This window comes from Delphinapterus leucas, chromosome 16 (genome assembly GCF_059928025.1).
Source record: "Delphinapterus leucas isolate spDelLeu-1000000601 "Yukka" chromosome 16, BTC_Dleu_Yukka2, whole genome shotgun sequence".
NCBI lineage: Eukaryota > Metazoa > Chordata > Mammalia > Artiodactyla > Monodontidae > Delphinapterus > Delphinapterus leucas.
The window spans coordinates 40,262,424-40,287,843 of NC_143144.1; the positions used below are offsets into that span (position 1 = coordinate 40,262,424).

A 25,420-nucleotide genomic window follows, 5' to 3' on the forward strand; every position below is an offset into this window, starting at 1 on the left:
TCAAACTCATACATGCCCAAATGGAGCTGTGGTCTTGCTGCACTGTCCCAAACCTGCTCTAGGCCGTGTCTTCCTCACTCACTTAATGACAGTTCTGTCTGTCTGCTCGATCAGACCTCTGGGAGTCCACCTTCACTGCTCCCTTTGTCTCAAACCCACATCCAAGAGCTCTTGTAGGTCCTACTTTCAAAACAGATTTGGAATCTGCTCACTTTCACCACCACCCACCATAGTGTAAGCACCCTTGTCTCTCACCTGAATTACTGCAAACAGGTCCCCCGGCTTCCCCTTTTCCCGCTCTGGTCAGCAGTCAGAGCGGCCCTTTTAACTATCTATCAGATCACGTCCTTCCTCTGCCATCAGGCTCCTTTGCATCTGGCCCTGTCCCTCACTCCCTCATCCCACCTGCCTCCGAGCTGGTTCAAGACCACCTCAGATGCTCTCTGTTTTGCCCAAGATGTTGCCTGGGTCTGTCACACTTCCACCTGACATCCTCCTGGCTCACTTTCTCACTTCTTCAAGACATTGGGTGTCACTCTATCATTAGGCTCACCCTCACCACTGTATTTTAAATGGCTCTATTTTTTTTTTTTTCTTTCAGTAGCACTCACCACCTTCTAACACAGCAGTTCTCGAAGTGTGGGCCCCAGACCAGCAGCATCAGTATCGCCTGGGAACTTGTTAGAAACACAAATCCTAGTGAGTTGGAAACTCTGGGGGAGGAAAAAACAGTCTCCCTTTTCTTCTGGGTGGTTCTGATGAGAACAATTGCTCTGTGCCATGCGATGTACGTTCCTGTTACTCTCTGTCTTGGGGAGTAGAATGGAAGTTCCGTCTGATCCCTGCTGTGTGCCCCGCCTGCACATGGCAGACGTTCTGTGTTGAATGAATAGAACTATTTAGTTTTGAGAGTTCTGAGCACTTTGCATCCATTTTCTCTCTTAATTCTCATGACAATTCTGCAAAGAAGATATTCTTATTCCAATTTTACAAACAAGGACACAGAGAGGGTAAGTGGCATGCCCAGAGTCACACGGCAAGCAAGGGGCAGAGCCAGATCACACACAGACCGCAGCCTGATGCCAAAACCTGTGCTCACTCTGACTCCTCTAATACCTCAACGCAACCGGCTCTGCTAATAAGCACCTTCCTATGCACATAAGAGGCACCTTCGAGGGCTTGCTGGCTCTCGCCAGATAACCAGGCAAGGCAAGGACTCACCCATGAGCACCCATCAGATGCCAGGCAGCCCTGGTATTGTGTGACTCCTTTCTCTCCCCTTTCACAGAGAGCTGGCTAGGAGGTGCTGCCCAACAGGGCCTCCCCAGGGGCCGTGTTCCTAGAGTGGGGCATGGAAGTCCAGAGATCCACTGGGCAGTGGGGCCCTCTTCACAACATCAAGTCTTCTGATCCATGAACATGGGATGTCTTTCCATTTATTTAGGTCTTTAACTTCTTTCAAGAATGTATTGTCATTTTTAGAGTATTAAGTTTTGTACTTCTTTTGTTAAATACATTGGTAAGTATTTTGTTCTTTTGGATGCTATTATAAATGGAGTTTTCTTAATTTCATTTTCAGTTTTCCCAGTGCTACTGTATAGAAATAAAATTGATTTGTGTATATTGACCTTGTATCTTGCAATCGCGCTGAAATTTTTTATTAGATCTAATAGATTTCTAGTAGATTTCTTAACACTGTCTATATACGAAATCATGTCATCTGCAAATAGATTACTTGTTTCTTCCTTCCCAATCTGGATGCATTTTATTTCATTTTCTTGCCTAATTGTTCTGGTTAGAATTGTTCTGGTCTAGTACAGTGTTGAATAGAAGTGGTGAAAGGGAGAATCCTTGTCTTGTTCCTGAAAAGCATTCAGTCTTTTTCCATTAAGCATGATGTTATCTGTGGGGTTTTTTGTAGATGCCCTTTAGCAGGTTTAGAAAATTCCTTTCTATCTCTAGACTGTTGAATGTTTTTATCATGAAATGGTGCTGGATTTTGTCAAATGCCTTTTCTGAGTTGATTGAGATGATCATGTGGTTTTTGTCATTTATTCTATTGATGTATGCCATTAATTAATTTTCAGATGTTAAACCACCCTTGCATTCCTGGGATAAATCTCATTTGGTCATGGTTATAATCCTTTTATATATTGCTGGATTCAATTTCTTTGTATTTTGTTGAGGAATTTCCCATCTATATCCACAAGAGATACTGGTGCTCCAGCGATTCTTCTCTCCCTCACCTGTACCATCGTTGATGTTTTGTCTCCCAACTTAAAAAAATAAACGAAACTCTCTTCACCTGACTCCCTCCTCCAGCTACTGTCCCATTTCTCTTTTTCCCTTTACAGCAAACTTTTTGAAAGAGTTGGCTATGATCACACTCCAATTCCCCTCCTCTTATCCTTTTTCATACCCACTATTATCAGGCTTTACTCCCAGGACTCCACCAAAACCACCCTTGACAAGTCAACCATGGACTGTGCTCACCACCTGTTCTCTCCTGGTTGATCTATTGGCAGTGCACAGATACTTCTTTCTTAGATGCTCTCTTCACTCAGCCCAGGGAGCCCACTTGCTCCTGGCTCTCTTCATCCCCTGTGCTGGCTTCTCCTATGCTCCCTGACTTCCCACCTGGAAGCAGCTCAGGGCTCAGCCCTGGTCCTCTGCTGTCCCTCCACTAGCTCCATGGTGTCTCATCCAGCCTCATGGCTTCAAACCCCATCTATGTGTCAATGGCCCCCACATTCTCTCTCCAACCCAGCCTTCTCACCTGGTCTCTAGACGTAAATGTCAAATTGCCTACGTGATACCTTAAGCTTGAGCCTCTAACATGTATCCCAGGATAAGCCCCAAAGTGAACTCTGCATCTTCATTCCAAACAACTGCACTTCCTGTGTTCTTTCTCATCTCAGTTAACAGCTAATGCATCCTTCCAGTTGGCTTAGATCAAAACACCTTGGAATTACCCTTGACTTCTCTCATTCTCTTACACCTTTCACCCATTCTACCTTCAAAATACATCAAGAACTCAATTATTCCTCATCACCCATGCCATCCTGAGCCAAGCCGCCATCACCTCTCACCTGCACGATTGTGTAACGAGCTCCTAACTGGTCTCCCTGTTTCTGTCCTTGCTTCTTTCATCCATTCTCAACACAGCAGCCAGAGGGATCCTGCTGGGACCTGAGTCAGGCTTGGCCACTGCTCTGTTCAAGACCTGCCAATGATACCACCTCGCTCAGAGGAAGATCCAGAGTCATCACCGTGACAAGGCCCTACTGGTTTACCAGCCCTTACCTCCTCTCTCCCCCTTCACAGACTCTGCTCCAGCCACACTGGCCTCCTTGCTGCTCTTCCAACCCCCGCCGTCTGCCTCCAAAACGCTCTGCCCAGATATATGCGTAACTCACCCCTTCGTCTCCTTTACTCAAATGTCACTGAACTCCAAGCCCCCATCACTCCCGCTTAACCTCCCCATCTCATCTGCCTCCACTGCGCTCTCTACCATCTAACCTACACCAGGCTTACTTGCTTGCCGTCTGTCTCCTTTCTTGGAATGTACACCCCGCGAGGGCAGGGACCTTGCCTGTCCCACTCACTGCTGTGTTACCAGCCCCCAGAACACATCCTCGAGTGAATGACTGACTGGTTGAATGAATGCCCAGACAAGAGGCACTCCATCAGGACCACCCCTGGGCAGGCCATCGGCAGTGACCGGCTCCCCTGCCCCGCTGGCTGGCGTTTTCTCTGTGGGGTGCCCGGGCTCTCCCCTGACTGCAGCAGGCACGCTGCCCACTGGTGCCTGTCAGAGGTGGCCGCTCTCTGCCAGAACAAATATGCTTGAAAGGGCTCACGGGCTCCGTTATTAAACAGTGAAAGAAGGGCTGATCCTCTAAGCCTCCTTTCCAGGGGAACCCAGGCTAATAACAGCTTTGCCACAAAACCTGCAGAGGCGGATGGAGACCCCCTTCAAGTGCCAAACTTGCCCGGACATGTCTGCCACCGCTAACCCCTGGGATTTCTGCCTTTCCTCTATATTTCTGGTAGAAAGGAGATAAGCGCCTTTGATGGTGGTTCCTGTTTTCATTCTTGTGACTTCTTCGGCACACGGCACACAGCCTGAGAAGTCTGATAAACGCTGGGGAATGAGGGCCGGGGGAGGGGCAAATCTGGTTTCTATGTGGGATTCTGCAAATGGTCCCCATTTAGCAAGTACAGAGAGAGACAGACAGAGAGACAAACAGGCAGACAGGCACGTGTGTGGGTCAGGGAACCAGCACACTGAGTACAGGTAGACCACATGTGACGTGACAGTGCCCTGGATGGGCTGGGACAAAACACAGCCTTTGGGGTCAGAACATGTGCCTCTGTTTCTCAGCTCTGCTCCTGACTAGCTGTGTCATCTTGGGCAAATTACTTAGCCTCTTTGACCTTTAGTTACTCTCCTTTCTTTGTTTTATTTAGGTTTTGATTTTTTATGTAGTGAAATATGCAGACATTCAAAAAGTATTTAAAGCACCTATGCACAGAGATGCAGAGTATTATAAAATGAGCACCTGTGTAACTAGGCCTGCTATCCTGACCTTTATGGCATTCATTTCTTTGCTTTTCTTTATATTTTTGCTGCCTAATTATTTACCCATAAATAACACGGTTTCCTTCTGCCCTATTTTCGACTTTATGTAAATAGAATCACAGCATGTTCTTGGGCTGCCCTAGTCTCACCGTATGCTTTTAGGATTCATGTATGCTGTTGGGTAGAGCTGTAGTTCATTCATTCTCACTGCTGTAGAGTTTTCTGTTGTAAGAATGAATTGTGTTTATTTCTCCATTGTATTGTTGCTAAATTCTTGGTGCTTTTTGTAACTCATTTAAAGAGTCTCTTGCTAGCCAAGACCATGACAATGTTCTCCTTTCCCTGGTGCTCAGAGGTGCTACCTGTCATAAATCCAAGTCCAGAGGCATGGGCATCTGGGCTCTATTCTGTGCCATTGGGTCACTTTCAACCACCTTGCACCAAAGGAAGCCCGTGGAGGCTGCAGAAGTTCCTGGGTGGGCTTGGGTTTTCCCAGGCCATTAAATTGGGGCTGTGGGTCAAAGGTGCTGTGATCACCAGGGGGCAGGGAGGCCACGGCTAACAGTGTGGAGCCATGTAGGAAGCCCCCAAAGGTGAGCTTCTGCCCCTGCCTGGATGGTGCATCAATCAAACACTGTGAAACATGGAGAGAGAGGATGTCCATGGTTCATGTGGTCAGAACACAGCTGACCCAAAGGCCCCTGTCTCCACACTTAGCTGGGGGTTGGTGACCCCAGCCCAGCTGACATGGTGAACCTTTCTAAAAGCCCTTTTCAGGATGACTGCGCAGGGACACCGACCTACAGAGACAGCACCTGCACAGCTGGGCGGCAGCGTTCCTTTCTCCTGCGCCCCATTTCCAGACCATCAGCAAACCCTGCAGCCCCACCTTCAGAACACGTCTCAGCTGACCGCTCTCCATGGTCTCCTCCATTCCCACACGGGCCCAGGCCCCGCACCCGGGTCCAACAACTGTCCCAGCCTGCTTCAGCCGCTCTTGTCTCTATGACCCACCCCTCACATGGCAGCCAGATGACTCTTCTTATGAATATAAATCAAGTTGTGTCTGTCTCCTCCTCAGAGCCCTCCCTGGTGCCCCATCAATTTAGAACAAAATCTGGAAGCCCCACTACGTCCCCAAGGCCTCAGGTCCTCCATCCTCCTGTCCTCACTCCCTCAGACCCTCTGGCCTTCCTGAGGGTCCTCGTGTTTCCAAGGCCCTTTCCCAACCCAGGGCGTTTGCACTCGCTGGTCCCTCTGCCTGCATGCTCTCCCCCGCATCCCCTGGATCTCCTGGTGACTTAATTAAGTTGGCTTAATGAACAACACCTGACACAGTGCCCCCTCCATCCTCCACTTGGCTCTACTTTGCTCCCTGCGTTTCTCCCTACTAGACATCACGGGTCACCTTTACTTGCCTATCATTTGTCTCCCCCAGGACAATGGAGGGGGCGGGGAGGGCAGAAGCATCCTCTCTTTGGTTTCCCACTGAATTCTTAGCACCTGGAATACCACTCCATACGTTTTAGGCACCCAATAAAAGTGCAGAATAAAGGAGCAGGTGAGTAAACGGCAACCTTTGTTTTCAGGTCAGGGACAGAGAGCCGTGCAGGGGCCACAAGCCGCGACAGAGGGAAGGACACGGTACCTCGCCATCCGATATGAGCCTAAGCGTCCACTTCTGGCCTAAGTGTAGACCACCCGTACACACCCAGCATTCAGCAGGGTCTGGACACAGGGAACCACGGACAAGCCCCAGGGCTGTCCAGGCAGAGGAGGGCATGTTTTTGACAAGTGGCCCGAACCTCCCCTGCGAGGACCTGCTCAGCCCACCGAGGGGTGACCCCTGAGGGCCAGCAGCAGAAGAGGACGACACTGCCTGTCTGCAGTACGAAGTATGGGACTCAGCCAGCAAGACCTGAGTGAGAGGGACCTTGCAGGCTCAGAGCAGGGCGGAGGGGCGTGATTACCTGGAGGCAAGGGTTCTAGAGGGTGAGCATGCGCGCTACGGGCCGTACCTCCGCCGAATGGGGCCCAGATGACCCGGCGGATGGCCTGCACCCAGTCCTCCATGTCCCGCTGGGAGCTGGCCATGAGCAGGAGCGCCTCGGGGTTGGCCGGCACCTTCTCCCGCTCCCCAGCACCACCTGCAAGACAGGGAGAACAGGCTTACTGCAGGGACCCCGGCGGACACGGGGGGCCTCCCCCGTAGGGCTCTCTCCAGTCCCGACCACAGCTGGCTTTCATTCCCTGGGGTGTGAGGAGGTCTTCTCTCCAGAAACCACTCAGCAACAGCTGTGCTTTTTGGTTCTATACTGGCAGGCCACCCCCTTCCCACATCCCACGTCACACATCTGGCTTTGGGGCCCTCTTGGGTTTCTTTTTCTCCCTTTGTCTTCTTTGTTATTTCTCCACAGCATTAAAATCATCCTGGGGTACTAGTAGGAAAAAGCATGCAGATGTGACACCAGCTCAGAGAAGTTCGGATGCCAGAGGAGCTTCGCTATGTATTTTATTTAAATCAACTTCACACATCTGAAATGCACAGCTAAATGTCACTATATGCTATATGTCACCTATGTCACTATAAGCTAACCGGGCTTATCTGCTGGTGGGGTGAGTCGCAGAGATCCGTGTTCCCAAGGGGGTGGGATGACAGGAGAACTGTGCGAGCGAGGCTGACCCTTGCTGGGGCCCGCAGCCCAGTGACAGAGACCAGACAGGAGTTAAGTGCTTACTGGGCTCTTGGTACCTGCCTTCCAGTGAACTAGAGCGGTGCCTGATTCTTCCAGTTAACAAAGCTGACAGACTCACCTGCCCTCCTAGGACTCTTTCATCTTCACAATGCCTCTGAGCGAGGTGCTATTGCTATCTACATTTGACAGACAAGGAAACTGAAGCAGAGTGATTAAGGAACTTGTCTGAATTCACACAGCTAATCCGTGGCAGAGCCAGGGATTCAAAGTCTCCAGCTCTGGGCTGGGGCAGGGACCCCACCCCCTGCTCCCCCCATTCCCCATGAACGAGGTGACCTGCTGCGGTCAGGCTGACAGTGGTCACAGCAAGGCTGATGAGGACTGGGGAAACCGAGGGGACGGCTCTGAGGGCTGGAGCACGGGATGAGGTGCATCCTTGCTGGGGGAGTGCCACAAGTGAGGCCCGGAAGCTGGGTAGTGGGAAAGCAGGCTGGAGGGGCCCATGGGGCCCAAAGCTCAGGAGAGTGGTGAGCCAGGGTCCTAGGATGCCTTCTGAGCCCCGCAATATACACACACTAGCCCAGCTCCTTTGGGCCCAGGCAGTAACTGGGCAGCAGCACTGCAGCGGTGGAGAGGAAGGAAGCTTGAGACAGCAGAGCCTGAAACCCAAGAGAGAGTGCAGGCCGATGGAAAACAAAGATTATACCCACAGCTGAGGCAGCTGCATGGTCATTCACGGGGCAAGGGCACCGCCACTGAAAAGGGGACAGCGGCTCTGCGTCTTTAGGGTCCCACTCAACGTGGACTACGAGGCCTGGGGTGGCCAAGTGTTCCATGTGGGGAAGGGAAGCCAGGTGTTGCCAGGAAGCTTTTCCATGTATGCTTTTCTGCAAAAACATCTCCAGATGACTCAGAAGAAAGGGACCTGGAGATGGATGGCTCTAAGAATTTGTTGTGGTTACTTGTTTGTCCTAAATGAATACTCAGGTTTGTATCTAACTGGAATTTCTCATTTTTTTCAATTCTTTTTCCTAAAGAGGGCCACCCACGTCACAGAAGCTTCATTTACGAAACCTGGATCCACCTTGCCCAGAGGTTGCCAGATGCTCTCATGTCCAGCTGTGCCCCCGCCCAGGGTCCTGCTCTAAGCCTGTGTGTTTAACTTTTCAAGTACTTTTCATGTATGTATGTTTATTCATGTATATTTGTATATATGTATAACTTTTTAAGAAACTGCCACAAACTGTTCTCCAAAGTGACTGCACCACTTAATGTTGCCACCAGCAGTGTATGAGGGTTCCAGTTCTTCCAGTTCCTCACCAACACTTGGTATGGCCGGTCTCTTTACTTTTAGCCATTCTAACGGGTGTGTAGGAGTAGAGGACTGTGTTTGAATTTGCATTTTCCAAATGACTAATGATGTTGCACATCTTCTTATGTATTTAATTGCCATCCATGTGCCTTCTTTGGTGAAATATCTGTTGAAATCTTTTGTCCATTTTTAAAAGAGGTTGCTCATTTTTCATTATTGAGTTTTGAGAGTTCTTTACATCTTCTGGATACAAGTTCTTTATCAGATGTATGCTGTGCAAATATCTCTCCCAGTCTGTATGTTTTCTTTTCATTCTGTGAACAGTGCGTTTCCAAGAGCGGAAGTTTTTAACTTGGATGAAGCTCAACTTATCAATTTTTTCTGGTTTTGTATCTAAACAATCTTTGCTTAACCCAGGTCATAAGTTTTCTCCTAGATTTTCTTCTAGAAGTTTCATGGTTTTAGGGTTTACATTTAGGTCTATGAGTTAGTTTTTGTATATGATGCAAGTTTTGGATTGGAGTTCATCCTTTTATACATGGATGTCCAGTTGTTCCAGCACCATTTGTTGAACAGACGATCCTTTCCCCACTGACTTGCCAGTGCACCTACACAGGTGATCGTGCTATCTGCGAATAAAGACAGTTTTACTTCTTCCTTTCCAATCTGGGTGCCTTTTATTTCTGATTCTTGTCAAATCGCGCTGACTAGAGCCTCAAATAGGATGTTGAATAGAAGTGGTGAGAGTTGACATCCTTATCTTGTTCTTGATCTCATAGCAAAAGCATTCAACTTTTCACCATTAAGTATATCTATTGTAGGTTTTTTGTTGATGTCCTTTCTCAGGCTGAGGAAGTTCTCTTCTATTTCCAGTTTGCTGAGAGGTTTTTGTTTTGTTTTGTTGCGGTATGCGGGCCTCTCACCGTTGTGGCCTCTCCCGCTGCGGAGCACAGGCTCCGGACGCGCAGGCTCAGCGGCCATGGCTCACGGGCCCAGCCGCTCCGCGGCATGTGGGATCTTCCCGGACCGGGGCACGAACCCGCGTCCCCTGCATCGGCAGGCGGACTCCCAACCACTGCACCACCGGGGAACCCCGAGAGTTTTATTTTAAATCAGAAATGGATGTTGGGGTTTTGTCAAATGCTTTTTTCTGTATCTATTGAGAGATCACACTTTTTTTTTTAGTTTGCTATTATGATGAATCACACTGACAGATTTTCAAATGTTAAACTAGCTTTTCATTCCTGAAATTCCAATTGGTCATGATGTATTATCCTTTTTATTATTGTTGGGTTCAATTTACTAAAATTTTGTTTAGAATTTTTCATCTATACTCATGAAGGATATTGGTATGCCATTTTCTTTTCTTATGTCTGTCTGATTTTGGTATCAGGGTAATGCTGACTTCACAGAATAAGCTGGTAAGTATTCTCTGTTTCAATATTTTTGGAAGAGTTTGTGTAGAGTTACTATTTTTTTTTTTTTTAATATTTGATAGAATTCACCAATGAAGCCACCTAGACCTGGACTTTTCCTTGTGGGAAGGCTTTCTAATAAATTAAATTTCTATAACATATACACCTATTTCTTCTTGAGTGAGCTTTGTAGTGTGTGTTTTGCAAGGAATTTGTCTGTTTCATCTAAGTTGTTGTATCTATTGACAAAAAGTTGCTCATAAGATTTCCCTTATTATCCTTTTAGTATTTGGTAGTGATATCACCGCACTCATTTATATTATTGGCGATTTGTGTCTTTTCTTTTTTCCCCTGATCAGTCCTGCTAGAGGCTTACTGATTTTATTAATCTCAAGAAAGAGCTTTTTGTTTTACTGACTTTATGTCTTTTTCTTTGTTTTTCTGATTAGCAAACTTTTAAAGGGCTAGATAGTGAATACGTTAGGTTTTCGGGCCATATGGTCTCTGCCAAAACTACCTACTCTGCTGTTGTAGCTAGAAAGCAGCCATAGACAATACGTAAGTGAAAGAGCAGGGCTGTGTCTGTGCAAAAATTTGTCTACAAAAAGAGGGAGCCAGCCCACAGGTTGTAGTTTGCCAACTTGTATCTCATTAATTTACACTCTGATCTTTATTATTTCTCTTCATCTGTTTACTTAGTGTTTAATTTGGTCTTATTTTTCTAGTTTCTTACAATGTTTAGTGCTACAGTTGCCCCCCTAAGTACTGATTTAGAGGCATGTACAACACTTGTATATTGTTTTTTCATTTTTATTCAGCTCACAATGTCTTACCCTTTGGATTTCTTCTTTGACATATGGGTTAATGTGTTATTTCCAAGTTTGGGGGATTTTCCAGAAATCTATTATTGATTTCTAATTTAATTCCATTGTTTTCAGAGAAGATATGTTGTATGATTCGAATCCTTTTAAATTTATTAAGACTTGTTTTGGGATTAGAATATGGTCTATCTTGCTAAGCATTCTGTTTGCACTGAGAAAAATTACTCTGCTGTGGTTGGGTGGAGTGTTCTATAAATTAGGTCTAGTTGTTGACAGTTTTCTTTTTTTTAAATTTTCCATATTCTTACTGACTTCCTGTCTACTTGTTCTTACAGATTTTGTTTCTAAGATTTATTTGGTGGGTCCAGAATTCTCAGTATAGAGCTAATAACTCCCCACTGCTGAGAGAAAACCCTTCTGTGTATGCTATGCAATGCCCCAGGAGTCCAATGGAAATAGGCACTATTTCCTGCCCTGTGTCAGAGTGGTCAGTGTTGCCTCTAACCCTTTCCAGTGGTTCTTTCCTCAGCCTCAGGTAATGTCCTCATGTGCATGTGGTGATGAGCTCCCAAGGGGGTTTTCTCTTTGAGTAGCACTTTCCTCTCCTTGGTATTCTATTCTAAAAACTCAAGATGCTTTGGTCTCCCCAGCTGTCTCTTTAACTCGTGGAGTCCACTGGACTCCACCTGGGTTTCCCCTTCCTGCATCACAGCCTGAAAACTTTCTCAAGCCAGTAAGCTAGGGCATGTGTAGGGCTTGCCTCGTTTGTTTCCCATCTCTTGCTGGGGTGAGGGTGGGGTGTCACAGTCCTTCACCGCCTAATGTCTAGTACCTTGAAAAACATTGTTTCATATTATTTGTCCTTTTTGGGGGGGGGGTTGTTTTAGGTGGGATAGTACATCGGTCCACCGATCTTATCCAGAAGGGAAAGTCCTGCAACCACTTCTAAGGGCCCACTATACGTAAACCACTGTGCAAGACAGTTAACACACACAGTCATATTTAATCCTCATAAACACCGTGGGAAGGAGTGCTACTGACTCCATTTTACAGATGAAGAAACTGAGGCTCAGATTAGTTAAACATTTAGCTCACAAACAAACAAATGGAGGGGCCAGGACTTAAACCCAGGTTTTTTCAACTATAAACTCGTTCTTTTTGCAATAGAAAACCTCCTCTATGTTAGTGGAGGGGAATGCAAGGAAGATAAAATAGATAGATCATCAAAGCCAACATTGGGATTTTCTATAGCATTCAATTGTGTACACTTACCTTGTCCTCTGTTACTTAGGAAAGATTAGTATTAGCTTTAGTTAAGGAAAACAAAAATTCTAACAGCAAACATTTCAGGAAGAAATGCATCATGAAGGATGAGGGTCTCTTGTTACTATTTCTGGTTTTTCCCTTTTCTTGCGTTTCCACCTATCCTGCCACATACCCCTTTGTTTGAGGCCCTCCTGAACAGTGCTGAGAGCCAGACCTGGGTGAATGCTCAGATCCACCAGGTGGAGCGCAGGGACTTAACTTCCCCCAAATGTCAGGCACACAGGTGTAAGGTGAAGAAAATGGGGGTGTCTACCTTTTTGGGAGGATGAAATGAGCTATTCCCTTAGCTTAGCACCTGGCAACTAACAAACACTCTCTAAATGTTCACATTTATTATCACACTCAATTAAATCCAGTATGGAGCAGAGTTTCTCCACCTCAGCATTAATGACATTTTGGGCCAGATAATTCCACACTAGGGTGGCAGCGGCTGACTTGTGCATAGCAGGGTGTTTAGCAGCATCCCTGGCCTCTACCCACTGGATGCCGGTAGCAGCCTCTCCCTCCCTCCCAGGTCTGACAATCAAAAATGTCTCCACATGTTGCCAAATGTTCCTTGGGGGGCAAAGCTGCTCCCAGTTGAGAAGCATTGATAAAGAGCAATGAGATCTATACTTCCTATGAGTCTAAATGACTTTATGATTCTACCGGTGTGGGACATCCCACAGGCACAACATGGCTTGTCTGCAAATCATCACTACCTCACCCATCACACCAGCTTCCTCTTGTGCTCCTATCTTAGTGCTGGGCAACCAGGTGCCCAAAGCAGAAAGTTTGGAGTCACTAGGCCTTTTCCCTCCCCTTGTCCCCATCCTGACCCATAATGGCCCCTGGTGAGCTCATCCAGTCTGAGAGCTTTAACTGCCGTCCCCATGCAGACAACTTCCAGGTTCACTGCTCCCTGCCCTCCAGACCCTTCTGTGCCCTCACCCAACAGCTCCACTGAGATGTCTCCAGCCATCTCCCACTTACCAGCTACAAAATCCATCTCCAGATCTGCCACCCCTTCCCTTCTCGAGTGAGGGCAGCTCCACCTTCTAGTTACTCAAGTGGAAACCAGACACATCCTCAGCTCCACTCTGTCTCATATCCATTCCTATCAGCAAATTCTACTGGCTCTTCCTTCAAAACACATTCAAAATCTGACCGTGTTTCACTGGCCCACCTGGTCCGAGCCACCTCCATTTCTCCTCTGGCTTACTGGCATGGTCTCTAGGCTCCCTACCTTGCCCCCGACTGCCTGTTCTCAATATGGCAGCACAGTGACCCAGTTAAGCCCCAAACTAGCTCACGTACCTCTGCGCAAAATCCCCCAGTGGCCCCCCTCTCAGCAAAGTCCGTGCGGTGATCTTCCAGGCCTCCTGACCGCTTGCCGGCTACTCCTCTAGCCTCACTGCTGCTCTCTGCCTTGCTCTTTGTCATTCCGCAGACAGCTGGGCACGCCTCTGCCCCAGGGTCTTTGCACTTGCTTCTCCTTTGCCCTTGTTCTTGCTTGGAAAGCCATTCTTCCAGACACTGCCATGACACGCTCCCTCACGTCCTTCAGGTCTTCCCTCAAGTGTCACCTTCTTTGGGAATCCTTCCTGACCACCCTTATTGAAACCTCAGTCCACATCACCCACTGCAACCTGGGCCCCTTCCCTGCCTTAATCTTTCCATAGCACTTATCACAATCCAGTACACATATTTTATGTGTTTATATGACATGATTATTTACACTGTTTATTTTCAGCCTGCCCCCATTCTGTCTGTTTTATAAGCAACTCCAGCACACTGAGCCGTGCCTGGCATGGGGAGGGTGTGCACGGAATCTGTGATGAATGGAAGAATAGCGATAGCAGAACCAAGGTGACTGGAGCACACAGAGCACCCACTCTGAGGCAGGCATGATGTTAACAAGCTGAAGGGAAGTGCTGTCATTCTTCCCATTTAAAGGAAAGGAAAGGTAACTGAAGTCCAGAGATGTTTAGAAACATGTCCAAGCAGTAAGAGCAGTGAACTAGGACTCCAGGCAGCCTGATTCCTAACCTTGACCCCACTCTGTGCTCACTATTTCAGCCTGTGGCTTGTCTAAAGGGACCGGCCCCTACATGACCCGGCCAGGTCCCAGCCCAGCTTTTCTTCTTCCCGGCTAGGCTTTATTCCCCTCTGGGCTCCTGGATTTAAGAACTTTCTTTTGAGTTTCTCTTTCCATCAACGCAAGGGATTTGGGGGAGAGGAGGTGACTCCAAAATGCAGCAGATCCTGGCAAGGGTTCCAGGACAAAAACTCCTACCTTTCAACTTTTCTGTATAAGAATTTTCATAATAAAAAGAAAAAAGAATAAATGATATCTGTGAAACCATTTTGTAAACCACTATAGCCCATGGAACTACTTCTATGACATTCAGGTCAAAAAGTTGTCATTCTGATGTAATTAATCAAATGATACCTAATAAGCCCAGGATTTATGGAAAATGTTCAAAAATCGAAAGAAATCACTATTTAAAGGTGACAGCAGCTGCAATGTATGATGTGTCACAGGGCCCACCATCATTCTACAGGCTGCCCAGGGGAGCAGGGAGCTCCAGGGAGGCCTCCAACACCTGGATTTCCAGGGGTGAAGGCCAAGCATGCGGATGCAGCTGTCCAGAGCAGCGTAATGCAATGAAAATATAATGCAAGCCACATGGATAATTTCAAATGTTTTAGTAGCTACATTAAAAAAGTAAAATGGGGCTTCCCTGGTTGCGCAGTGGTTGAGAGTCCGCCTGCCGATGCAGGGGACACGGGTTCGTGCCCCGGTCTGGGAGGATCCCACATGCCACGGAGCGGCTGGGCCTGTGAGCCATGGCCGCTGAGCCTGCGCGTCTGGAGCCTGTGCTCCGCAACGGGAGAGGCCACAGCAGTGAGAGGCCCACGTACCCCCCCCCCAAAAAAAAAAGTAAAATGAAGCAAGTGAACTGATGTTAAATGATATGTTTTGTTTATCCCAATACATCCAAAATAGTATCATTCATTTCAACACGTAGTCAGAAACTATTGAGATATTATATTTATATACTTTTTGTACTAAGTCTTCAAAATCTAGGGTGTAGTTTGTACTAAGAATATGTCTGGACTGGCCACACTTCAAGTGCTCAGTTCCCATATGTAGCTGGTGGCTGCAGGACTGGACAGCTTTCAGACAGCCTAGGCTAGGGCTGGAGGGGAAGGGGAGAGCCCACTATCCCTAGACATCCTGAGACTGTGTGTGTGTGTGTGGCCAGCTCTGGGCAATGCCTAGTTGCCGGCCGGGCTTTTCTGCAGTGTCTCCAAGGTTGGCCTTCCCCACGCATGCCTGCCACGCTGCACCGGGCTGAACTGGAGCAGAGGCTCAAGCTTCCCACGTATCCCTGTTGACTCATCTTCACTCAACTTCTTTTGCTTGGAGCCACCGAATGCCACTTGCCCTTTGAGGGTTAACCATCCCCCAGTCTGGTGTCCCTGCAGCCTGCTCTTGACCCTGGCTGTTCACTTACCCCTGGGCAGCTGCCTGCTCCTCTTCAGATGCCTGGCAGGGCAGAAAGGCATGGTGCAAGAACTGGCGGGGCTCTGGTGGCAGGAGGGGCAGCCAAGCTCACCCAGGCCAGGGACAGATGCCAGGCAGACGAGGTGCTGGCGGCTCCAGGTTGCAGCCGCCTCCTGGCTGCCTGTGCGCTCTGCCCGTGGGCTGGGGACCAGACACTTTTTGTCTCTCCTGGGGAACTTCTGTACTTCTCAGTGCCCCAAAGCCGGGACTGACCCAGGCGGGGCGGGGCGAGGAGGAACAGCGGGTTCCTGCGGGGCCCTCCAGCTGGCGCCGGGGCTGGTGCATGGCCTGCCTGGGTTTCCTACAGTGGAAATCCCAAGGCAGGTCCCAAGCGCCTGCCACCTTGCACACTCCCTCCCCTATATTCTAGGACCGAGAGCACGGGGCTGGACTCCCAGCGCCACCAGCTTTGTGCCTCTGGGTCCTCCTCTCCAAGTGGAGCCTACCTCACCTGGTTGGTGGAGATTAAATGAACACATGCGAGAAGGCTGATAAAATGCAAGGGCTTACTGGCCACATAATGTTTCTACATTTCCATTTCTTCATCAGCAAAATAACTGGACCTAACTTGTGAGATTCTGGGGAGGACTGAATGAGACAAGGAAGCCAGGAGCTGGGCACGACGCCTGCACATGCTTCCTAAGTGCTGTCATACCCTCTGTAACCATCACCACGCCTGTGTTACGACAGGGCAGCTGGAGCTCCCAGTGGCCCAGGGCCACCTGGACAGGAAATGGTACAGCAGGATTTGGATTTAGCAGTTTGGGATTCTTTTCATTAAATCAGCTCCACCCTTATGGTGTATCCCTGATCCCAGAGACAAAGAGCCTGAGACAGCCCCCTTGCCCAGCCTGGTTGCTTCTCCTACAACACTCAGTCCTCCCAGGGCACAGTGTCAAAAGCCTGGACCACAGGCAGCCCTGAAGATACCATCCTAAAGGGTTGAGGCAGGCAGCAGGCACCAAACTCTGGTGAGAGAGCACAGGGAGCGAGGCTGCGCTTGTGTTGATGCCACCTGTTTATCTGCCCATCCCTCCCATACATCTATCCATCGGTCCATCAGTCCACCCATCCCTTCAACAAGGAAAAGCAGTCACCTAAGAGCAAAGCACATCTGCTTAAAACTCCTTGGAGGGCCTAATGTTCCTGGAATAAAAATCCAACTCTGATGTGACGCTGGGCATCCAGGTCCCCTGATCACATCTCCTCCTACTTATCCACCCTTAATGCCATCAGCCATCCTGGGTCCCTTTCTCTTCCTCAAGCTCACCCTCTTCCAACTAGAATCTCTGCACTTTCAGGTTCTTGGAATGTTGTTCCCCCAGCTCCTTGCAGAGCTGGCCCCCTCTCACCTTCAGACCTTACCTCAAACATCACTTAGAGAAAACTTCCCTGGGTGAGAACATTTGTCAAGTAACTGCCCGTCCTGCCCAATGACTCTCCCACTCTGTTCTCTATAGAATATAGCACAGCGGAAAATTAGCTTATTTATTTGTATATTTGTTTATTGTGTCTCTGCTAAAGGCATGTAAGTTTCATGAAAGCAGACCTTGCCTCCCTTGGCCTCCTGGAATCCCCAGGGACTAGTCCAGTGCCTGGAAAGGGACAGGAGTTCAGTGATTGGTAGTGGTCACTGTGGGGACACATGGGGGGCTCTGTGCAAGTGACAGGCAATCTCTCTTAATAAAACACTCACGTTTTATTGGGTGTTTACCACATGCTTGGTACCGTTTTAAGAGCTTTGCATATCTCAGCTCCATATCCTCAGGACAACCCTATAAGGTGATACGATTATGATACCCATTTTACAGATGTGAAAACAGAGGCTGGGGGAGGCTGAGTAATTTGGCTGAGGTCACACGACTAATTACAGTGGCGCTTCCCAACTGGACAGCAAGGGGAAATTACTTGCCAACTGGTCTCCTAAAGTGCTGGCCACTCACAACCTGTCTTGGATCTGAACCCAGGCAGTCTGGCTGTAGTCTGTCCTCCTGGCTCCATCCCTGTGCTGGTCAGCCTCCAAGGTGGCCCCCAGTGAACCCTGCTTCCTAGTACTCTATTCACACTCTTGGACAATCACCCCCTTGCATGTGGTCTGGACCTAGTATCTTATTAAAATAGAACAGGGCAAAAAGGGACAGGATGTCATCTGTGTGCCCTCCACTGCCACAGCCCTCAGCCAGGAATGTGAGGAGGCTGACAACCCACCTCTGCATTTCTGGGTGGCTTTTTTTATTGTCATAAATGCAGAGAGAAAAAGGAGAGAAGGGAAGGGGGAGGGGAGAGTAAAGGGGGCGCTGGGCAGTCACCTGACACAGGGACTCAAAAAAGTATGGGAAGGCTTGTCTTGTGGCCTAAATGTGAGCCACAAAATACCTCTGAGCACGTAGGGAAAGAAGGCACCCCAGGGAAAAATGGATATGGAAGAGGACTGCTGGAAACACAGGAACGAAGCCCAGGTCGTCCGGCATCTGCAGTCCACCTGCCCTGCCCGTCAGATGCTCCTGCCAAGAGAACTAAATCACAGTGCATTTCTGTTGTCATGGCGACTGCAGGGCCCAGAGTCTCATAAATGCTCACCCTCCCCACCCTGCTCCATCCCCAGCACAGCACTGCAGTAGATGCCCCAGCTCTGTCACTGTCTGTCACTGGGGAGGAGAGATGGCCCGGGAGCTGGGAGACCTGGAGGGCAAAACGTCAGGAGGGGAGGCGACGGGCTGAGAGAAACAGAGACTTCAGGTCCCTATGGTTCCTTTAGGGCTCTCTGGAGTCTGTCCCTTAGGGTTGCTGTACCGTGCCTGGAGGAAAAAGGATGTAAACCCCAGGGCAGGTCCTCAACCTGCACAAAGCTTCACGCACATAATATCTACCTGGGCCCCCGGGGCTCTGTTTTCTGAGAAGCAAGACAGGATCTGGTAAAGAAGGGAGAAAGCTCACTCAAGCAGGACGGGACAAGCAGAGACCCCTGTCCCGGCACACACTGCACCCCACGTCACTACACTGGGGCACGTGAAAACCTTATGCTGGCCTCTCTCTTCCTGGGGCTGAGCTGGCTGAAAACACTTCGTCTCAAATAGTGAAACTCCTGAACACAGTGTCCTGGGTGCCCGGCTGTCTGCAGCGCCCCTAGATATTCCACATTAAGAGCCTCACTGGCCCCCTCCCCCAGGGCCAGAGCCGTCAAGGAAATTGCTGACGCCTTGAAAAAGTGCACCCATGTCCCCCAGTCTCGGGCAGAGAGTTAGAGTCCTCTCCCCCAAGCAGTGCACTCCCTGTAGCCTCAACCAGAAGTGAAATTCTAATTGGGCTGAGAAAGGCGCTGGCCACAGCCTCACCCGGAGTGTTTGGGAGCTCAAAACGCCCCAGTGGGCAGGCAACAGCTGAACCCAGTACAACGTCAGAAGCCACATAATGGCCAAAACAGGGGAATGGCTTAGGAGAGTGTGCACATAAACCAGACGGAATCGTATGTAGCCACTAGAAAATGAGCGCTTATGAGACATTAAGGAGATTTTTAAAGAAATGAAAAGCATTTATACTTTACAGGCTAAGACTGGAAGATGCAGCCTCTGAGACACAGGGGAGGTCCCTGGAGGGTCTTCTGAGAAAGGCTTCATGACTTCTAAGAAGGGCCCCACAAAGAGACCCCGCTTCATCAAGGTGGCATATCGTGCCTGTCTCTGGGATGTTTGGTAGTCACCTTGTGACCATGCTGACCAGCCAGCAAAGCTAACAGGCCAAGAAAGGCAGGGGAGGAGGGGGGCCCACACCCTTGCTAACTTGACTGAGACCCTGAATCGCTGACCCAGGAGCTGCCTACCTCAGGGCTTCTCGGTCTGTGAGAATAACACATCTCCTTTGATTTAAGCCTGTTAGGTGGGCTTTTCTGCTTCCTGCTGTGGAAAGCATCCCAGTCCAGAGACGAGAGCCCCCAGGCAGCTGAGAGCTGCACCGGCGCCCCCAGGAGCTGCCAGGAAGGGGCAGGTCTGGGGCTAGCTGAGGTGTACGCTGGTGGACCTGCAGCCCGGGTCCAAGAGAAACCTTGGAAGGCATGTGACAACATTCAACATCCATTTTGAAATTCTACGTTAAGTAGGGATAGATGGATCCTTCCTCAACACAGATGTAGCCGAAGCCAGCACTGTGTTTAAATTTTTTTTGAAATTTTTTTAAAATTTATTTTTTATTATTATTATTTCTGGGGCTGCATTGGGTCTGGGTTGCTGCGCGCAGGCTTTCTCTAACTGCGGCGAGTGGGGGCCACTCTTCGCTGCGGTGCGTGGGCTTCTCATTGAGGTGGCTTCTCTTGTTGCGGAGCGCAGGCTCTAGGCGCGCGGGCCTCAGTAGTTGCAGCATGTGAGCTCAGCAGTTGTGGCTCGCGGGCTCTGGAGCACAGGATGAATAGTTGTGGCGCACGGGCCTAGCTGCTCTGCGGTGTGGGATCTTCCCAGACCAGGGCTCAAACTCGTGTCCCCTGCATTGCCAGGTGGATTCCCAACCACTGTGCCACCACGGAAGTCCCAACACTGTGTTTAGTGGAGAGATGCTAGCGGCATTCTCATCAAAACCAATGACAAAACAAGCATGTCCACCATCACCGGTGTTATTTAACATTTTCCTGGAAGTATCTGCCAGTGCGATTAGATTAGAGAGAGAACATAAAACTATAAAAGTGGGAGGGGAGGGTGTGGTGGTCTTATTATCGCTGTTATTATTTATATGTGTGGAAAACCTAAGTCGACCAACTGAAAAACCATTATAAGCAATAAGACAATTCAGTAAGGTACCAGACACAAAATTAATATACGGAAATCACTATTTATAAATTAGAAGTAATAGAAATGCGTACCATAATGTGTAACACAATAAAGTATGAATAGCATTTCTTTTTAAATTAGACAAGTTGATTCAAAAGTCATAAGCAAAAATAGCAAATGCATTTTTGTAAAAAAAAAAAACTAAGGAAGTCAGACCAGCCCTACTAATTATTAAAACAGAGTAAATTATACAGCTATAATAATTAAAACAGCATGGTACTGCATAATGTGAACAGATAGACTCAAAACACATTTGAGAGTCTGGAACAGAATTAAGGAGTTATTTCAAATGGGCGAGTACAAGATGAATTATTCAATAAATGGAATAGGGACAATTGGATAGCCACCTGGAGAAAAATTGTCAAGTTGGATCCTTATAGCACATCTTACAACAAAATAAAAAATCATGATGTATCAATGATTTTAAAGATTAAAAAATGAAACCACAAAAGTACCAGGATCAATTGTGGGAGAAATTTTGTGTAATCTCAAAGTGGGAAAGGTCTTTTTAATATGACCCCCAAACCAGAGCCCACGAAAGAAAATTTCACTTCAGGAAAGTTAAAAATATTTTCAAGGCGGGATGAATTGGGAGATTGGGATTGACATATATACACCAATATGTATAAAATAGATAACTAAAAAGAACCTGCTGTATAAAAAATAAAATAAAATGCAAAAAAAAAACCTTTTCATGGCAAAGAAAAATGAAAAGACAAATGACAAGGAGAGGAGAGGAAGAGACATTCATCAAATGTGATGATTTGCAGATATTAAAAAAAATGAGGATGCACTTTACACCCAGAATGTTCTCTACTAGACACAGTTAAGTGAAAAAAGTAAAGGGAAGAATAACACGCTATCATTTTTGCAAAGGAAGGGAGGGAGGGAGGAAGGAAGAACAGAAATATACTTGCTTGTGCAAAATATCTCTGGATGGAGACAAAGACGTTGGAGCAGCAGTTCTGGGAGGAAAGGGGATGGCTAGGGGAAAAGGGTGTAGGGAGACGGGCACTGGCCTTTAGATATTTGAACCATGTTACCTATTTTAAACACTAGATGAAAATAGAATTTAATATAAAGTGGCAAGTGAAAGAAACCTCACATCACTTGTGAGCGGCGGGCTGCAGGCTGCGCATAGTGGAAAACGGAGGTGGAGGGCACGCTGGCACCTGAGAGTCGCTCAGAGCCGGGCGACCAGCTCACCAAGGGGCGTGGGGCTCACAGCCGGAGGCACCAGCCCAGGGCGGACAATGAAGCAAGTGGACAGCCCTAGCACGTTGGTAATATAGATTTTCCCACGACCCCTTCGCGCTCCATAATCTGACAACAGAGTAGCGCCCCTCCCCCCATATCCGCGAGAGATTTGTTCCAAGACCCCAGCGGATGCCTGAAACCGCGGGCAGTGCCCAACCCTATAGGGACAACGTTTCTCTATACATACATAATGGCGATAAAGCGTAATTTATAAATGAGGCCCAGTAAGAGATTAACAACAATTAATAATAAAATAGAACAATTATAACAATATACTGTAACAAAAGTTACGTGAATGCGATACCTCGACAGTCTGATAACTGAGTGAGCTGCTAAGTATACGTAGACTCGGGTAGCTGGGAATATGTATATATGGATCCGCTGGACAAAAAGATTAATCTCCTAGTGGGACAGAGCAGGACGGCACAAGATTTCAGCCTGCTGCTCAGAGCGGTGTGCAATCTAAAACTTTTGTATTGTTTATTTCTGGAATTTTCCATTTAATGTATTTTCATACTGCAGTTGACCGCGGGTAACTAAAACCACAGAGAAGGAAACCACGGAAAGCAAAACCACGGATCGGGGGGGCACTACCATATCTTGTGGAGCCCCACATCAAGGACACCCTACATCAAGGACACAGGACAAAAACTCCGGAATTAACGGAGCCCCCATAGCAACTAACGCCATGGGCTCTCCTAATCTAAACGGGACAGCCCCCGACTCCATAGTAGACAAAATAATCACCATGTAGCAACCTTGCAGCACCCTGACCAATCACCTAATGCCATCCTGCCAGCAGGAATTTTCTTTGTCTTGAGGCTATAAAAGTTGGCTACTAGCCCACAAAGGGGGTCAGCTCTCCCTGGTCTATCAGGAAGTCGGCCGCTGTAATTGCAGCGCCCCTCACTAACTCTGCTCTTTGTTCTCAAGAAACTCACTCTTGTCTAAAATACTTTGTGTCTGGAAATTCTTCTTCCAACCCACGCGCGGACCACGACATATCTATCAAAATTTTAAATGACTCAGCAATCCATTCCTAGGGGATTTATCCTTCAGATAAATTTGCACATGTGCATAAGGAGACAGTGAGAATAACAGGGAACAGCCTAACTGTCCATCAAGTTAAATGATGTGTTGGTTAAATAGATGACGTACATCCAAAAAAAGACGGCGGTGGAACTATGTGATATGAGATGATACATTATTATGTGGAAAAAGCAAAACACAGCGTGAAGCGCATGCTGCCATCTGTGTGAGAGTGATATGGACACACGGTGGCGGGCGGTCGGGCCCATTTCTGGAAGGACAAGCAGGACCCAGGGACCCAGGCAGGGGCCTTCAGGAGAGGAGGCAAGGGGCTCAGGAATATTAGGCTTACTTCCCGCTATAGGCTCTTTGAAGTGCCTGCCTGTGTGTTACTGCCTGTGTGTTCTCACAGGCACAGGCTACTTTCTTGAATAAACACTGCTGCTTCTCATTGTTAAGAGAAGTGATAGCTCCTGGTTTGGCCCTGGAGCAGTCAGACCGGCCCCCGTGCTTTGAGTACTTTTAATTTAGGAAAATTCCCCAAATGTCCTCCAATCGGTTTGCACTCCAAGTTCCGCTATTGCCAGCCCAACCCCACAGCGGAGTTTCATTTCTCAAAACCAGCATCTCCCTGGGAAATCTTCTTGTGTGGTTCCGGGGATGTTTGGGTTTTTAGGGAATCTGTGTTGACCTTGCCTGGGGCAGCACCATGTGGGAAAACAGGGGCTGTGATTTTTCTCACAGGGACAATTGCAGAGGTGAAGGAAGAGCTGGGGCCAGCTGGGGAATGCTTGGGCCTGGCCAGAGGGTCTGCTCTGAAATATGAGGCAGGTCTCTACCTTGCCTGGTAAAAATTCCACACCACAGCCTCTCTCCTCTGCCTCCAGGAAATGTCCCCGCTCACTGCTTCCCACTGCGGCTCCTCCGTGATCAGCTGAGGGGACCTCTCCAGCCCAGCCAGCTGCTCCCCACCTCACTGGACCCACCAGGCACTCCGTCCTACTTATTGTTCCCGGGATACACCAGGTACTTCACACCTCTCTGTCTTTGCACATGCTGTTCCCTCTTCTTGGGATGCCTTTTCATTTTGTCCACCTGGTAAACTCCTACTCATTCATCAAGACCCAGCTCAAATAACCCCACTTCTTCACCTTCCCTAACTCTTCCCCCCTCACCCATTCCCAGTCTTCCTTATCCCATTCCCCCTTCCACAAAATGTGTATTAAAGGTCTACCACGTGCCAGGCACTGTGCCATGTGCTAGAGACACAACAGTGACAAAACCAAGAGTCCCAGACTGGTTGGGGAGAGGGGCTTCAGCCATTATCACAAATGCAAACCTGCAACTTCAGCACAGGAGGGGTTCCAGAGGGGAGATCGGGGGTGGGGTGTGGGGTGGCTAGACGGCACTTTGAGAACAGTATCCCCGGGGCCACCTCCCAGGGCTACCAATAGCTCAGCTCGCCTGGCTCTGGGCCTGGCCTGACTTGGCCTCCTCTTGTCTCCTGACCTCCCAGGGAAGCCAGAACAGGACTGGAAAACACCACTGATTGTAAGGGCAATCCACCCCCCCCCACACACACACCCGCGCCCATTTAAAAATAAACTTCTGTGTATAAAAAAAATAAGCTAAAAATAGCAACATATGAAAATGGAATATGCCAACTGTCAGATGAAGAGCAGGTTCTGAACTGTTCCAGGGTGGGGGGTTATGGGGGAGGAGGGGTGGGCCTGGCACCTTGAACTGGGGAAAGAAAATGTGATTTATGCTCAGCGACCATTAGCTTGACTCATTATTCTAAGGCAGGAAAAGAGAACTAACATTTATGAAGAGCCTGCTCTGCACTCGCTTCCTTATACACAGTCAGATTCAACCTCTTCCATGAGTGTGTGCTGGGGGTTAATTTCTACAATGTCACACTGCAGAGACGTAACGAGGACGCCCCCTGCAGCTTTACTAGCACCGCCATCCCCACACTGCTACTGCTTGTGAAGAGGGGCACCCCTCCAAGGGACTCTAGGAAGTCAATGTTCTGATCACATTACCACCCCTACTACGTGCAGGAGAAGCTGAGGCCAAGCCCTAGGATCTAGTAAACGATGGAACCTTGATTTGCATCCAAGACTCTCCTCAGTATCCTCCCAGCGCCAGGTTCCCACCTGCCTGGGTCTCCCCTTGAAGCCTTCTTGAGGTCTGCGATGCACTCCTGCACCTCTCCCAACACCTAACGGAGAACTCTGTCCAGGTAGGCGTGTGGACATTTGTTAAATGAATGACTGCGGCACTGCGGGCTAACAGGAGCTGTCATTAACTGCAGGAAACTTTTGTCTTTTGTTACTTCACGTTGCTTCTGAGAATGTTTCCCCCTCACACTGCGCGTCTTAGCCTGGGTTCCCTGAAACCAAAGCCAGAGACTAAGGGTTGTGTGCAGGCAGTGGGCTTGGGAAGCAGGGCAGGAAATAAAATGAGGAAGGAGGGACAGCCCACAGGGATGTGAGATGCTGCTGGCCACCGTTTGGGGACCTGGGGCCTCCATCCTGCTGGCACCGTTAGTGCAGCCTCCTGAAGTGTGGATCAGAATTGCCAGCCCAGGGACAAAAGGGGAGTAGGGACCC

The 25,420-nt window shown here is 48.5% G+C and overlaps 1 protein-coding gene across 4 annotated transcripts in view; it reads right to left on the reverse strand.

The window, feature by feature from the left end:
- ARHGAP22 (Rho GTPase activating protein 22) overlaps positions 1–25,420 on the reverse strand; it is a 202,770-nt gene that overhangs the window by 43,235 nt on the left and 134,115 nt on the right. For 2 of the 4 annotated variants that reach the window (XM_022564499.3, XM_022564500.3), the window contains exon 4: positions 6,553–6,729. The exons of 1 other annotated variant lie outside the window; for it this stretch is intronic. In XM_022564499.3, coding sequence (XP_022420207.1) covers positions 6,553–6,729 — 177 coding nt within the window. The remainder of the gene's footprint in view (positions 1–6,552; positions 6,730–25,420) is intronic. One more of the 4 variants, XM_022564501.3, reaches the window with a different exon arrangement.